General features: G+C 31.8%; 1 protein-coding gene across 2 annotated transcripts; it reads right to left on the bottom strand.

The window, feature by feature from the left end:
- Positions 1 to 262: 262 nt before the first annotated feature.
- On the bottom strand, positions 263 to 11116 carry LOC111316828 (transcriptional corepressor SEUSS-like). 2 transcript variants are annotated; one of them, XM_089753364.1, is made up of 11 exons: positions 10747 to 11116; positions 10224 to 10510; positions 8757 to 10017; positions 8555 to 8674; positions 7763 to 7811; positions 6465 to 6679; positions 6297 to 6365; positions 5719 to 5816; positions 4010 to 4103; positions 2291 to 2360; positions 263 to 1575 (listed from the first exon to the last, which is right to left on the bottom strand). In XM_089753364.1, the coding sequence occupies exons 3-11, from the start codon at positions 9783 to 9785 to the stop codon at positions 635 to 637; spliced, it is 2685 nt and encodes an 894-aa protein (XP_089609490.1). In that variant the 5' UTR covers positions 9786 to 10017; positions 10224 to 10510; positions 10747 to 11116; the 3' UTR covers positions 263 to 634. The 2 variants fall into 2 exon arrangements, with proteins under 2 accessions (XP_089609490.1, XP_022774728.2); XM_022918993.2 differs by lacking the exon at positions 10224 to 10510.
- Between the last annotated feature and the right edge of the window lie 5525 nt (positions 11117 to 16641).

Below are 16641 nucleotides of genomic sequence, written 5' to 3'. Positions count from 1 at the left end.
TAAAAATCATGATCATATAAAAAATTATAACTATTTATATAAAAATTTATATCTGTTCATTCATTATAAATAAATCTTTTAATATAATCATCTTAATTGCTTCTTATTAAAAATTTTGAGATTTTTTTATATCTTAAAAGTATAATTATTTTTCAAAAAGTATTCTTCACCCCTCTCAAAATTTTTTCTATTATTTCTCTTTTCGTTTTTATTTTTTCTAACATTTGCTGCATACAATATGTATTCAATTATGTATACAAAATTTCATCAGAAAGAGAACAATCATATCCCTTGGCACCTGTTACACAGAAAGAAGATTCCTTATGGTATTATGACCATATACACACGACACAAACATCCAAAAGGGTACCCTACAAGTACACTCTAGACAGTGGAGGGGGGGTGGGGATCATAAGAAATGCAAACAATTAACTATTCAACTGCCAAGGTCTGAGTTACACGTTATCCTTCTCTCTATAGTCAGTACCGGATTGAAGAAATCCTCTTTTAACTATGCATCACCCACCCCAAACTCATGGCAAACCAGGATGCATGGCACAAGCACTCCGTAATCTATCTGATATTAACACCACAAACCTCAGCAAATTCATAAAAGAGTAGTCAACAAAGCTAATTATGGGGACTTCCAATCAAATTCAAGGTTATTAAATCCATCTGCTCCAAGTCCACTGAGTAATCTGTAAGCTAATTCTTGTTGCTGATGGGTCACAGCTTCTTGAGGCACCAATGGCATGCTCACCCTTCCAGTGAAATTCATAAAGTTGTTCCCCATGGCAGATCTCATAGCAGTGGGATTGGGAGAAAGACCCATGCTATCACTCAAATTCCCGAATCCTCCACCTCCAGTGCCCGAATTATTATTAATGAACCTATTCCCCATCAGGCAGCTGCCACTCACCTGTGGAAATCCATTATTGTTCTTCAAGTTACTGCCTACAGAACCAACACTGACCACGCTGCTACCTGCTTCACTGAACTGTGATGAAATCATTATTTCTTGAATGATTTTTTCAACAGAGCTCTGAGATTCATTTGGGTCAACCTCACTTGACTGAGATGACAGCTGTGGTGGAATCTGTGCAGATGAATTTGCTGAATTGACATTCTTTGCAGTAGTTGAAGAAGCCATGGCATTATGAGAACTTTGGAGAGGGAGATTAGATGACGATGGCGTCAAAGATGAGAAGGGTGAAGATGGATTTGGTTGAGTGGGTGGCAAAGAAGTAGAGGACCCTGCTGATGGTATCTGAACTGGGGTTCCAGCATAGGGACTGTTTGGATTGTTCATCTGGTTTTCAATCCTAGAATTCATGGAATTCTGTCGGAGAAGCCCAACAATGGTGGACGCAGATGTAAAAGTGGATGCTGCATCCTGGGAGTTGTTTACACTGGCAACACCGTTGCTTGAAGAAGGCTGCAGAACAGTAGATTGTATTGAATGAGGATCATTATTTGCATTTTCTCCAGTAACTTGTTGCTGCCCCTGAGTTTGCTGAGCTGAATTATGCCGTGCAGATGATGGGGAACTCCTCCTTGGGAACTTGGCCAGACTTTCTGAACATGTACCAAAATAATTACCAATGTTTCAAGGTATAGGAAAAACTACAACAAATTAAAAGAGAAAAGAGACATATCAATAACAATGCTACTAGTGATTTCCAGGTTTCCAAAATAATTTTGATTCATAGTCATATTACAAGAGAAGTTTATGAGAACCGTCTTGAAAACTATAGAGAAATATAGAAACAAAAATAAAATAAGTCAGTGCAATAGATGTATTACTCGGCCTCAACCTCAGTCAGTGTTAATCGGGAGCAAGTAATCCTCTTAATTGGTATAAGATACCCATGAAGCCGGTTTGATCTCTTAGTTATAACTGAATTGAGTTTTATTTCAAAAAAAATAACTAGTATTGATCCAGTGGTAAAATCTAGTCAAGGTGTCTGCTCTCTGGTGGAATATTGTCCCATTAGCGTGGGCACATCAACGAGGCACCCAAAGTTCATTAAATAGAACTTGAAATCTGGGTGGGGATCATTTGGTGCCTCCTTAAGCTGCGGGTCTTTGGGATTCTTGCAAGGGGATGACAAACTGAGCCAATGTCTTCCCAGGTTTCTTGTGGCTCTACCTAATTTTCAGGGCTCAGATAGGCTAGGAAGATCAGCAGCATCAGCACAACACCAATTGATCAACAAGAATGCTTCTTAATAAATCAGCAAACATGAATAATGATAATAAATATTGAAAGATCAGAATTTATGAACTATACCCATCGGTCCCATGCCTGTCTCTCGGCTATAATCAATCAAATCCTTCATGCTATTAACAACCTCGGATATCTGCAATTGAAAAACACAAGTTAGATCAGGTATATAGTAACTTAAAATCCCACATAAGCTAAGCTGTAAACTATCAGCTATCCATCCATTAGCTCCGAATTTGTGCTTCATGTAAGATGATAGAGAATCGAGAAAACATCAGCCAGGGAAGGTAAATTTGTGGACAAAGAGAAAAGCAGGATAACAAGAAATATTATTAATCTTGTCTAAAATCTCATAGAATTGTGACAGCCTATGGGTGACCACCCATGTAACAATTTTTTTTTTTGGGAAGGGGGAGGTTGGGGTGGGAGGGGGGGGGGGGGCAAAAATAATATATTATTAACCTATAAAGAATTTTGCAGCTAATCATTTCCATTGATTAAAAGGCCTATAAATCTCATCAAGCTTAATCCCTGTTATTATAACAAGGCTCATCTGTTTAGTAATTCATTTTTCAATCAGTACAGCAGTTATGTCCCTATGCCTGACAGGTATACCTAATAAATATCACCACCAAAATACAAAAACATATATATATATATATATATATATATATATAGAGAGAGAGAGAGAGAGAGAGTAAGCATCCACTTACACTAGTGTAACTCTTACACTTTTTTGGATCCTTATATCAAAATTAATTCCATAACTCATTTGAATCAAAATAATATCATTAAATTTAGTAATTTTGATCCAAGGGTCCAAAAAAATGTAAAAAATTACACTAGTGTAAGTGGATCCCTCATCATATACATATATGTATATATATGTGTGTGTGTGTGTGTGTGTGTGTATACATACATATATATATATATATATATATATGTATATATGTATATATACATATAATTAGTATGGTTTAGTCCCATTATGAATTTAGTCTCTATACTCCAGGAAATCTTCAGATCATTCGTTGTACATTAATTTGTGAAGAACACATCCCTGTATTCTCAAATTTAGCGGACTCCAGCAAAATTACTCATAAAGGCCACCGCTATTATGTATCACTAAGGAAACTTATTAGCAGTGCTAACATGTGCATTCTATAGTAAAAATCACAACATGGTTTTTTATTTTCCGAATGGCAATCCTAGAATTCTGGTCAAATGACTGCAAAGGGCTGTTCTAATTATGTTAAATGTTTAGATCGGTCCCTGCAGTTTTATTACAGAAAATTTCATCTCATACTATAGAATTTCATACAATAAAGTAAAATTGCCAACCCCCATAAATCTCAAACCACTAAGTTTCTTTATACAGTAAAAACTAGTTACATGGCTCTAATACATGACAAAAAGGGATATTAAGGCTTGATTCAGTTGCAAGTCACATTTACTCGTTCAGTTATTAGATCTTGTTTAACTACTGGATTTGTATGAAAAAAAAATAGATAAGATATAAAAGGCAATAACAGAAGAAAAAAAGGAAGATGGAAGTAACAAATATTTCTAGGCATAACAGAAGAATTTTATTAAAAAATATACAGAGAAAATGAAAAATAATATGATGTTTTAAGCATTTGTAATATTTCACGTTTTAATGCCATACCATTCCATGTGATTGGCTTTACCACAAAAAAAAATTATTTTTGTAAGTAATGAAGAAGAAAAGCCATAAAAATTGTTATAATTCATAATGACAGATAATAAAGTTGCAACCTATAATACCTGAAGGCACCGAACATATCTCTTTGTATACCCTAAATCATTAACTAAAGGAACATCCAAGGCCTTTGCTAATTGGCGAGCAGATGCAACAAACCTGCAAGAATCACATGTTACTGACAAAGTAAACTAAGGTGACATGTGAAAAGTATGCATATGTACAAAAGGTCATGCATGAAATATGTGAATCAGGTAAAGATCGAATGGCCTTTATTGCAAGAACACCACTTCTACACCATCTTCAGTTAGATGTCCAAGTACGCCACTTTTAACGCCTTTCGGTAACATAGGGGGGCATAATTCAAACATGTTTGAACTATCATCTACACTTAACCCGACTAAGTCTTGATTCCAAAAGGTTTGAGATAACAGAAATGAATTCATTTTCTTTAGCCAACTACATCTAAGGTTATAATTTTCAAAAGATTCAAAGACATCACTACACTCGTTTCTCATCACTTCCCTAACATCATCCTTTGTGTACCTCTACTTCAGTCCTAATAGATTCAAATAACTTTTGTCAATGGGAGAATGGAAGCATCCCTAGGTCTATATTGATCACAAATAATACATTTAAGTTATCCTTCTCTTAATTCACCTCATTTCATGCCACCCACACACTCTCATGAATATTTTCATTTCTCAGTGCAGCTTTTCTTAATGACATTTCAACATCTCCATTTCAGCTCCACCCATCTAATGGAATTTTTGTCCTCTTAACTACCCTACAGAAACCAATACCATAGAGCTTATACGGCCTTATGATTTTACTATACTTTCCTTTCAAACAGGCAGGCATCTGCATAGCACTTCTCCAATTCACCCGGTGTTTTAATCCACGGATGACACCTTCTATCACAAATCCTTAGTACTACCAAAAAGAATAAAAATAAAGAATTTCTTATTGCCAATTCATAACCAATTTAGGAAGCACAAATGGAAACAGCTCTCATGTCTGTGTTGGATGAGGACATGCCTCAAATATGCCAACATACAAATCAAAACAGTTTTATATAGCATAGAATAAAAGACTTAACGTTTTTTTGTTAAATTCAGACACAATACACACATGGCTGGGTACAGGGAATTCAAAACAAAAGCAGGAAGAAACTAATATAACACCATCAACGACAAAGCCATCTGGGATGGTGCTGACTTGGCCTGAGAGATGAGAAGATCAGAATTCACAAAGAGGAAGTACAGCAAAAGAAATAAAAGAAGTGAGGCTGGCCAGGGTGTCACAATGGCCATTGTTGCTTTTCTCATGTGATTGATGCTGATCTATGCCTCAAATCAAATAGGAGAAAGAGAGGGAGAAGAGATGCTTGAGGCGGCAGCAGGATTTGGAAGAGAAGGGCAAGTGGCCACAGTGACACAAAAATAAGCTTATATACCCTAGGGCATATAACTAGGGCAAGGGGCAAGATCCAGCCAATAACAGATTTTTAAGCCTATCAGGCCATATATTGATATTTGATTTTCCTTGCTTTAAAGTTGAAAGTTCAATGGTATTCAGCTGTTTTACAACAATTGCAAGATAATAAAAAATTACTTTGATACCTTTTTATAACAAAATTTCTCTACAATGATTTAAAAGACTTTTTAGTATTATATCCATGTCACTTTCATGAATTAATAACTCTAATGTTACAGAGACCACAGAGATGGTAAGTCATTAAATATAAGTGATATAATAAGAATATAAAACTTACATGTTACAGTTACTCTGTAAGTCCAGTGCAGATAAGTTGGATGATGCATTCTGTGCCGATGCTTGGTATTTCTGTGCAGCAGCTCCAAGTTGACTTACCTGGAATCCACTTTAATCAATTAATGAAGTCTATGAAAATGAAGCTCTAACCCAACTTGTATCAGGTAAAAGGCTTCATTGAATCTATGAAAGAATGCTCTTCAGTTCATCAAAATCCATTTCACCACCCTTAATGCCTCCAGCAGAGAAGATAAGTCAAAGTAAACACAAAGAGCAGTGGAAAAAATCACACCCACATCCTCTGTGGAGAGGAAGTGGGAGTGGGAGTGAGATGCTTAATATTTTTCCTTCACCTTCTCCTACTCCCTGTGTCCCTCGTTTCTAAAATAAACATTGGGCTTATCTATGTTCTTTTAGAGTAAAGATGAGAGGAACTTGCCCAGAAATTACTAATGACTTTTAATGTGCCACCATTACAGTAAGGCATAACAAAATCAAGTTAATTTACATTTCATAAGTACTCCATGAGAGGATGTTGTAAGACAACTTAAGCACATAAATCTACATCTTTTTGTATACCTGAGATATTATCAATCTTCGAGGGATAAGCTCCTCATGACGTCGTGCACAAAACTCCCAAGAGCAAATCTAGATAGCATAAACAAGATAAGATAAACAGCATTTCAACCAGTTAGAAGTTCCAGAAGTTATAACCTCCCTTAACACAGAAATTTAGCATCTCCGAACCTTTAAATCTGGAGTGAAAACAATACGAAGTTGACCATCCCGTACTACACGAAGATGCTCAAAAACACTCTCTTGTATTGCTTTTGCATAGTCAAGGACAATTTGACCATTTGCATTATGATATTCACGAGGCATATCAACATAAAGAAGCTCCTCCAAAGTGCCACTGTCATATTTGATTTTAAATAGCCGGGGTAGAACCTCAACAGTTGTCTCTGAAAGTACAAAGAGAGCGTTTGAAAAGTGAGAACTTGACATTTACTCTCTTTTCATGTTTATATTTTGTGTAATTTGGGACGTGAAATAATAAAACTTTTTCTCATACAGTTACAAGTCATATTCTTTACTCTCTCAGAGAAGACAAATGAAATTCTACTTAGATTTTCAGCTGCTTACTTTTGAAGGTATATCTTTGATTCCTTCAACATGAACCACTCATTGAATAGTAATACACTTTTGCACCATGGACCAAAATGACATACAGTAGAAACCACTACAATGTTCATTTTCCTATTGGTACCAACTTCATGGAGTCCAAAGAAAGTAGACTTACTACTTTAAAATCACCAATTATCTTACTTTCAACAGTTTCACCATTCTACTGCTTCCTTTTCTATTCCTAAAACTTTTACAAAATGGGATAGAAAAGTTAAATAAACAATACAGAATCACCTATAATTGATTCATATGTATAAGATTGTTTTATGGCATTTCAAGTGTAGACCACCTGAGAGAGAATGGATAGTGCAATCGACTAGTCTCCCTGATACATAAGACTCAGACCATAAAAGTAGAGATTGTAGACCGAACTTGTCCTCTATTCTTTCTCTAAATGAAGCCTATGTACCTAAATTACAATGCATATCCAAAGAGACAATCACTAAGAAAGGCAGCATTAACTGCTTCTTTAGGTAAAGTGTTTAGAATTTTTCTTCTTCCATGCAAAGAAAGCCTGGATATTGATTAAAGCACACATCAAAAGTATTTATTATATGTTTCAAATGATTGCATTCAGATATGAAGTTTTTATGCATAAGCAGGAGATTCAGGCTTTGCCACTAATTGTTTGCCAAAGGACAGTGAATCAATAAAGATTGAATCCATAGAAGTTTCCTATATTTTCCTAATAGTCATAGATGCAGAACTTGATAAACACATCAGTTAAGCAGCAGGACCATTTACATAAAATACAGAACACTTTCTTCACTTAATATGGCAAGATATAGTCAGCTTCAAAAGCAGGAAACTTTAAAATACCATAAAAATATCAAATTGAAGAGGTGAAAGAAATAAATTACCAAAACCACGACCAGGCTTGCAGTTGCATATTTCACAATGCCATATATCCTGCAAAATCTACAATTAAATTTCTAATATTTCCTCACAATGGCAACACAGCGAAATCTTAAACTTTGTGAAGCATTCTAAAAAGTGGAAAGTATCATTTTAATTGGCCAAGACTCCAATGAGACATAAAAAGATAGGCAAACAAGATCCTAGCATGCTACCCTGAAAAACCACAAAATACTAACAATAGAAACCTGTTTTTGCCAAGCATACAAATCCAAATCTTACATAACATATATAGAGAAAATTATTATCACATCCCAAAACCAACTACTACTTCTGATAACTGCCCACTTGAGATTTATATAAAGCCCTTCTGAAATTGCACAACTTTGCACAACACGCACATATCTCACAACAGGAAATAAATTTTTTATATTTATCCTTGAATGTGGCCAGGGCTTCAGTGGAAGCTACAGCACATTACCTGATAGTGTTTTTTTTCCCTTTTTTCTTTTTTCTTTTTTTTTTTTTTTTATGAGCCTGACTGTTTTCCAAAATAGCATAACTGAACCACAAAGGTAATTATCTGTGATCCTCATTACTGACATTTCACAACTTCATCAAACATTAACAAACAGTGATCCTCCAAGACATCATTTAGCAAATTTAAAATTCCTGGAAGAGAGTATATCAAGGATACTCCATTGCAACCACCTCCCCTTTCTTTTTCTAAAGCAACAGCTTTTCCTCTCCCTATGGAGAGTAAAGTGTAAGTCAATTAATTTCTTTAGACAACATACCTGAGGAAAAACACCATTAGTTTGACGACTATTTCCATACAACGAAACACACCACCTTTTCTTTGCATTAGTAGCAAAAAATTCAGCAACAAATTTCCGCCAGAATTCAATATTGTTATCCTGCATCAAGAACAAGTGTTACTAGCAAGTAAAACAGCAATCACCAGAAGAATGATTAATTCCACAAGCGAAATTATCTTACATCAGGTCTGTGCTGTTGCTGATATATGTATTGAGTCAAACGCCGAGCGCAAGTTCCCGGTTCATAAGCTGGTCTAACAGCAGATCTAATAGGCAAGTTCTGTTGCTGAAACTGTGGCTGTAGTTGAGGCCTTTGCTGAGGAAGTGATTTCAAAAGTTGTTGCTGATGTTGCATCTGCAAAATACGCTGTTGTTGCAAAAGATTCATATGTGCAAGTGCAGTTTGAGAAGACTGCCTGGACAATTGGAGGAACTGCTGCTGCTGTTGCTGTTGTTGCTGCTGTTGCAAAAGCATTGCTTGATCAGACTGTTGACGTTCCAATTTTACAGGTCCTATGCCTCTTCCAATTTGGTTCTGTTGAGGCTCTAGCTTCACTGGTCCAAGATTTCTGAATGACTGCAACTGCTGCTGAGGACCAACCTGATCATTCATAGTCTGCAGCTCCAACTTCACTGCACCTGCACCCCCTATCCCTCCTCGGATTGATTGAAATTGCTGCTGTGATTGACTGTGGGAAAGAGGGAACTGTTGCATTGACAGCTGACCATGCCGAAACTTTTGCGGCTCAGATTGTTGAACTTGAGATTGCTGTTGATCCGACAGTACAGGATTTCCAGCAGAGTTTGAAATTTGCTGATTCTGAAGTTGGCCTGATGACCCAGAATTTGCAACATTTGATGGTGTGAACGATGAAGAAGGTGCATTAAAACCAATCTCATTTGCTACAGCAGTGAGAGGATCAGACTCAGCTGTGGTATCAAAACCTCTATGTTGGAAACCACTCACGCCAGCTAGGCCAGAGTTCAAACCCCCATTGCCAAAAGTCTGATTGAGAAGTGATGAAATGTTCGCTGTGCTGCCTAGCAAATTCATGTTATACTGCGCTCTTGGTGAGACAATTGATGAAAATGTTGCTTGCTGAGGCATTGAACCACCTTGAGATCCCAAAATAGAAGAATTTGTTCGCATAAGTGCTGGTGAAACAGATGGAGCACCACCAATTGGAGTCGGTGGCCCAGACGGCACCATTTCCCTCGAATTAAGACTGCAACAGCTCAACAAATTCACCAAACTGAGCTAACAAAGCTTGAATTCACCATACCCAGATATCCTGTTGAGCCTCCCCAGGCACCTTGACAGAGAAAGGCCGTAATTATATTCAACCAATAAGCAAAACACAGGCCATACTTAGCACTTGACACTCAAGCTTGTCAGCATTTCAGAAGAAAAGTGACAACGGTTTCATTCTGACCACTAAAACCTGAATTATAGACACAAGAAGAGTAAAAGAGTTAATTCCAAGCAAGACAATAGGGTAATGACCCATGACCATTATAAGAATTTCAGCACTTGTTCACAACTAAGAACTTCAGTGACAACCTGAGACTATTTAGTGAAAATTCTATTCGATATTTAGAACAATTTAAGGCCTGAAATACAAAATCATAAAACACAAAGCCAACCCACCATCAAATAAGTCGTCTCTGCTTGGCACAAATGCTATGGACATATAATAGTATTAAAAGAAAATGATAGTCACATATACTAAGTGAAAATATGAGATTAAAAAAAAAAAGCAAATTGAAATGATTCCATCTCCCAAATTCACAAAACAAAAGAAATGAAGTTTTCATCTATAAACGGTTGCAAAGAAAACGTTGGAAAAAGAAAGAAAATCCTTGAATTTAAGGCTAAAATTAGAACCCAAGTCTGTTAAATTTGAACCCTTTCTCGCATTCTATAAACCCAGTTACCTACACCCACAAAAACAAAAAAAAAAAATAATAATAAATAAAAGAGGCTTGATATCAATGAAAACCCACATATAAACACAGAAAAAAAAACCATAATTCAACAATGAAATGAAAACCCAAAGCCAAAAAAGAATATATAGAAGAAAAGAGTGGGAAAAAGTGAAGTACTTTCTGTTCTTAATTCTCCCAGACAAAGAAAACCCATTGACAAAAGAGAAAGGAGAGAGAGAACTTACAGTGTTAAGTGACAGTGTTGAAATTTCTTGAGAGACGAAAATTTCGATCTTTGCCTATAAAAGCCCAAAAAGAAAACAAACACAACTCCAAACAAAGCCGAATATAATAATTTTAATGTATATTTTTTTATGAAAAAGTAATGATTTTTTTTATTTTGTTTTAAAGCTTATTTCCCATTGGATTTATTTAGAATTAAAATGTCATATAAGATTATCCTTATAGTAATCAGTTATAGCTCCGTACAATTTTATTTTTATTTTTATTTTCCTTTTTGGGTATTTATTGCAGTTTCTGCTCTTTCATTTCTTTTTCTTTTCACTCTGTTTTCTTTTGTTTGGAAAGGGCAGAGGAGGAGAGACAGAAGGAAGCAGAGAGTGAGAGTAACGAGTAGCTTTTATGTATGTTCTTGCGGACGTCAAAATTCCTTTGGATTGAATTCAATTTTTGGTTTCTATGTTTTTTTCTATTTTTATTCATTCATTTCATATCATAAAGTCAATTTTTTTTCTTTTTTATTTTGAGGAAGTTCACTTGTACTACTAAAATATTAATATAACATAGCACATGTCATGTTTGTTTTTAATGTGCATGCATGCTGCGTATCATCATCACCCATCGATGATGATGATGAAGATGATCTTTTCACTCATCTAATGTATTTTTTATTAAAAAAAATCCTAATAAAAATTTTAAAAAATTACAAGTACCGAAAACATCACTTTTTTAAAATAATTATACAGTTAAGCCAAACTTTAAATTTGATAAACTAATATACTTTTTCATTTGCTTTAACCATCTTCACCAACGCAACTTTTCAATATTTTTGCCTTTTAATATATATATTTATAAATTGCAAATGTGTCCTCGGCCAAAAATAAATTGCAAAATGTGCAACTTAAATATTAAAATCGTATAAATTTATTTTTTTTTTCATCTTTTGAAATTTAAAACTTTTATCGTCAAAATCTTTTTAAACCTTGACTATTGTATCAACTTCTCATTAATATTAATGTAAATATAAATATAAATATTTTGTTCTGTAAAAAAAAGTTTTAAATTTTGGCATGAAAATACTCTTAATCTTAATTTTAATGGAATAATCCCCACAATTATTTTTAAAACATATATTAATTCTGAGTAAAGTTAGAGTTTTATTTTTTTTTAACCAAATAAAAGTTAAATTTTGCTCTTTTACTTTTACCACATCATATTTGAATAATTGCATGTCTCTTATTAAGTTATATGTTAAAAAAAGTATTTATATATATATATAAAGAAGTTATAATCGGATATTGAAATTTAAATTTCATATATATATATATATTTAAAAATCATATAAACTAATTAAATCAAATTTTGCATTCTAAAAAAAATATTCTTCAATTACACCTTTGTAAAAAAAAAAAAAGGTTTATTTGGTATTATATTATGTTGTTTATTAATAATCTTTTTTAATTTAAATCTTAGTAGAATTGGTAGCAAAATGTTATATAGAGCATGTAAATTCATTTTCAATTCAAATAAGGAAAAGAACAATGAAAGATGAATCACCAAATAAACTAAAATAATTCAAATAAGAATGTGCTAATTAGCTGTACCAAAAAAGAAAACAAAAAAAAAATTATTAAGTACCATACTAAATGCAAAAAGGTCATAAAAAAAATATAATAAAATGAAATCCCCAAAGGGGAAATGAATCTCAAGGATGTATATTTAAAAAAAAAAAAATAGAAATATTCTTTGATATTAAGTTACAAGGAAAAATCCTTTCCTTTCAAAAATGAAAAGTTAAATGGAAAAATGGCAGATTCAATCCATCAAAGAAAATAATCAAAAAGAAAACTAAGGATTAAAGTAGAAGGGGTCCATTTGCATTAGATTTTTTTTCTAGCTGTGAACTACTTTCATAATGGAACAGAATAATTTAGAAAAAGCTGTCTAAATTATGTGATGCTTGGACCAATACATTTATTCTTGGAAATTATTTTCCCTGCTTTATTCAACCAAATTGAAGTTTTTCAAAGGGAAGTGCACAAAATAAGGCTGCCAATTGAACTTCTATTTCCAGAAAAGAGCCACTGAAAATTGAAAATAAAACTCCTAATTTCAAGAAAATTTTAGACTTAAAATTTTTTTAATAAGAAATTAAAATTTAAATTGAAACTGTTTGAAACAAGTAAAATATTTAGTTTGGATGTCAAAATAAAGATCCCTATCAAATGGGCCTATTGAAGGAATTATTGCCTTTTTATCATGATTGGAAGGCTTTTAAATTGTACTTATTGTCTCTTTCTAAATAGTTTTCTCCAAAATTCTCTTTATATATAGTTCCTACTATCCTCAAAATTGGAAGAAAAATTCAAATTTTAAGTCAATTAAATTATATATTATTTTTAAATTTTTAATTTAATAATTTAATAAATTTTAATTTTAATATCTATAATTATTTTTTTTATTTTTAGATTACGAATTCTTTATATTAAAAAATTTTGAAAAAAAAATAACAAACTTCTAGTGATAAATTACAGTATAGTAATAATATTAATTAAATATACTTTTAGTTTGTATTATTTTGTTTTTAAATATAAAAGATAAATCACAACATAGTAATATTTTCCATGCATTGGCATGGCATAATAATAACATCAAAAATAGGATGGGGAATGCATGTGAATGTGAAGCATAAATGCCTAGCATAGATGATGAGGTGGTCCCCGCAGCATCACAATCACAACCACAAACTTACACGCCTTTGTTTTGATGTGCCACGTGTCAATCTCAGAGAAGCCCATGCAGCGTTTAAGAAAACACATAACGGCCCCAGCCCGACGCTTGGGACATTTAGCCCTTTTCCAGCAACCTAAATTTAGATTCTCAATTAAAATATAATTCTGTTTGGGTTCCATTTCGGTGCGGTCATCTCTACTAGCCAATGTTTGCATCTAATGGTTTTTGGACGCTGGATTAGTGGCTGTAGAAAAAGTAAGCGTCTTGAGACAAACGGAAGGGTCGATAAACTTCATAATTTCGAGGTTTGATAACAACTTATAATTGCCCTTAGTCAGAACAAAACGACCGGAGAAAATATCTACTTTGACGTGACACTTCTTAATCATAATACTGAACACCGAATCACCGATTGGTGTATAATTTTTTTATATATTATTAGTCTTTATAAAAGAATTGTTTTTTTTTTTAATATGATAATTAATTTATAAATTTATTAATTAATATAATATTTAAAAAATATTTATTTATTACGTATTTTGAAGTTTATTATATTGATAATGAATATTACATTAGTTAATAATTCATAATTCAAGTATTATATTAAAAATTTTTTTAAATTAAATATTTTATTATAATTTAAAAATTATTTATAATATTAACCATTTCTTATAAAAAAAATGAAATTATTGTTTTATTATTTTTTTAAAGTCAACATTATGAATAATTCTTAAAATTATAGTAAAATAAAACTATTTATAACATTAACAATTTCTTATAAAAGAAAAATGAAATTATTGTTTTGTTATTTTTTTTAAGCTAATGTTATAAATAATTCTTAAATTATAGTAAAATATTTAATTCGATACTTGAATTTTAAAACTTTTAATGTAATATCTAAATTATAAATATGTTAATTAAAATAGTAATTACTCTTAATTGGTTAGCTTCAAACAATAATATATGAAGAATAAACAATTTTTTAAATGCTACATTAGTTAATAAATTCATAATTCATATATCATATTATATATTTTTAAAATTTAAGTATCACATTAAATACTTCATTATAATTCATTCATTATTTGTAACATTAACTTTTTAAAAAATATATATTTGTTTGTTATTTAAGAAAAAAAAGTTGAAATATTAAAAAAAAAGACTCTTAAATAAGTTTTTTATATTTTCATTGTATCTAAATAAACTCTTTTGTTTTATTTGTATCCAAATAAACACTTGTTTCAAATACAAAAAGAATTAATAGCACGTGTAATTCCTAAACTTTGAGTCAAATTTTATATTGGTCTATAAATTTTGAAAAATTTTAATTTAGTCATCAATTACCCAAACGTATGTTAATATAAACTCTCCATCTGCTAGATCATCTAAATTAATGATAAATCTTATGTGGCATAACACATAATCTTTCAAACTTTTATTACGTGAAAATTTTTAATATCCATTAAGCAAATAAAAAAAAGCTAAAGATATTTTTGTAATGTCCATTAAAAAAATTAAACCAATTAAAAAAATAAAGAAACTTTTGCAATTTTTCGAGTGTTGAAAAGAAAAAGAAAGGGATTTTGAAAGAGAAGAGCTAGGGTTTGAAAATGAGGAATTAAGGGTTGAAAAAGATGACTTATGAGTTACCATTTGGAAGATATAGGCTTATTATCTGTTTGTCATCGTGGTTAACAAGCTTGAATTAGCACATCGTAGATTGACAATAACATAAGCTGTCAATTTTTTGATTGTACAACTATGGGATAAGAACATAATATTTTATTTTTTAATTAATAGAATTTAAGTTTTATAAATAGAGTAGGGTTTTGACAATACAACAAATGTGCAATGGATTTTGAATATGGGTTTAGAATATGTGAACACAACTATTGGTTTTGAACTTTGTAGATATTTAAGAACATAACAAGTTAGAGTGTATTATTTTAAATATGGGTAACAAGTAGCAACAATGGTTAGCAAATTATTGTTTTTATGATTTTTATTTTTTTAATTTATTGTTTTTTATTCCTTTAATTTTGTGATGATTTTTGTTTAAATTTGCAACAATTTGGTGCATATGGATTTTTTTTCAATAGTATGATCTTCTAATAGAAGAACATAGCAAGACAATCATTCTAAGTTTACTAAGGAGGCTACGAAGAATGGAACATTAAAATCAAGTCCGTTCAGATAATGCAAACAATAACAATTGCAATAATAAAAACTAGAAGTGGATTACAATGTATTACTTGTTATTTTTATGTTATCGTTAAAAAGAAATTGAATAAAATTTAGTATAGTATTAAGGGTAATTGGCTTGTAATATGTATGTTATCAATTGGAAGTTGTTTATATTTTTAAACTTGCATATTTTGTGTAATATGAATATATTTCATTAGTATTAATGCAAGTTTGTTTCTAAAGTTACATATTTCTAAACTTACATATTTTGTGTAATATGATTATGTTCACATCTAAATCAATGGAATGATCTTGAGAATAAAACAAGTTTGTAGACTACTATTTGCTAGCAATAAGTTTGTAAAACACTTTCATAGGTAATGACTAATATTCACATCACATAAGTAATGACTATTGTTTACTAACAAGTTTGTAGAACACTTTCATATAAAATAGAATACTTTGTAACAAGTTTGTAGAAATAACTATAAGTTCGTAGAAATGACTACAAGTTTGTATAACACTTTCATACAAAAGTAATAATTTCATATTTTCATTTTCAATGATAACAAAATATAAATTTGTGCACTTCATTGCCAACAAGCTTTGTGCACTTTGTAAAGTTTTGTACACTTTGTAAAGTTTTTACACTTCAAATGACTCAAATATAAGTTGCACTTTATAAAGTTGTGTACACTTCATCGCCAGTAAATTCATATTCTAAACTGGCTACATTGAAATTTTCTAGTAAAATCAAACAAAATGTTTTAACTACACTAAAATTTACCAACACAATCAAACATAATGCTTTAACAAAAAATACTGTTTTGGACAAAACAAGCTTCATTCACTATTCAAACTTCTGGACACCATATTGCTTAGCCATAGGCTTCCAGGCAACATACTTAAACAAAGTTTTCATGGAAGCTAAATTATATGAAAGAGATATTAAACCTTAAACTGCACACAAAGATATAAATTAT

This window comes from Durio zibethinus, chromosome 24 (assembly GCF_047325235.1).
Source record: "Durio zibethinus cultivar Kanyao isolate XHJ-2024 chromosome 24, ASM4732523v1, whole genome shotgun sequence".
Lineage (NCBI taxonomy): Eukaryota > Viridiplantae > Streptophyta > Magnoliopsida > Malvales > Malvaceae > Durio > Durio zibethinus.
The sequence above is the reverse complement of the archived record's forward strand: the minus strand, read 5'-3'. Positions and strand labels throughout refer to the sequence as shown.

Bases quoted from the DNA above. Each gene is read 5' to 3' on its own strand.
- LOC111316828 (XM_089753364.1), bottom strand. From the start codon at position 9,785: ATGGTGCCGTCTGGGCCACCGACTCCAATTGGTGGTGCTCCATCTGTT. The intron at 8,675-8,756 runs GTAAGATAATTT...TTCTTGATGCAG, and splicing joins AGCAACAGCACAGACCTGAT to GATAACAATATTGAATTCTG. The intron at 2,361-4,009 runs GTATTATAGGTT...TTTCAATTGCAG, and splicing joins GATATGTTCGGTGCCTTCAG to ATATCCGAGGTTGTTAATAG.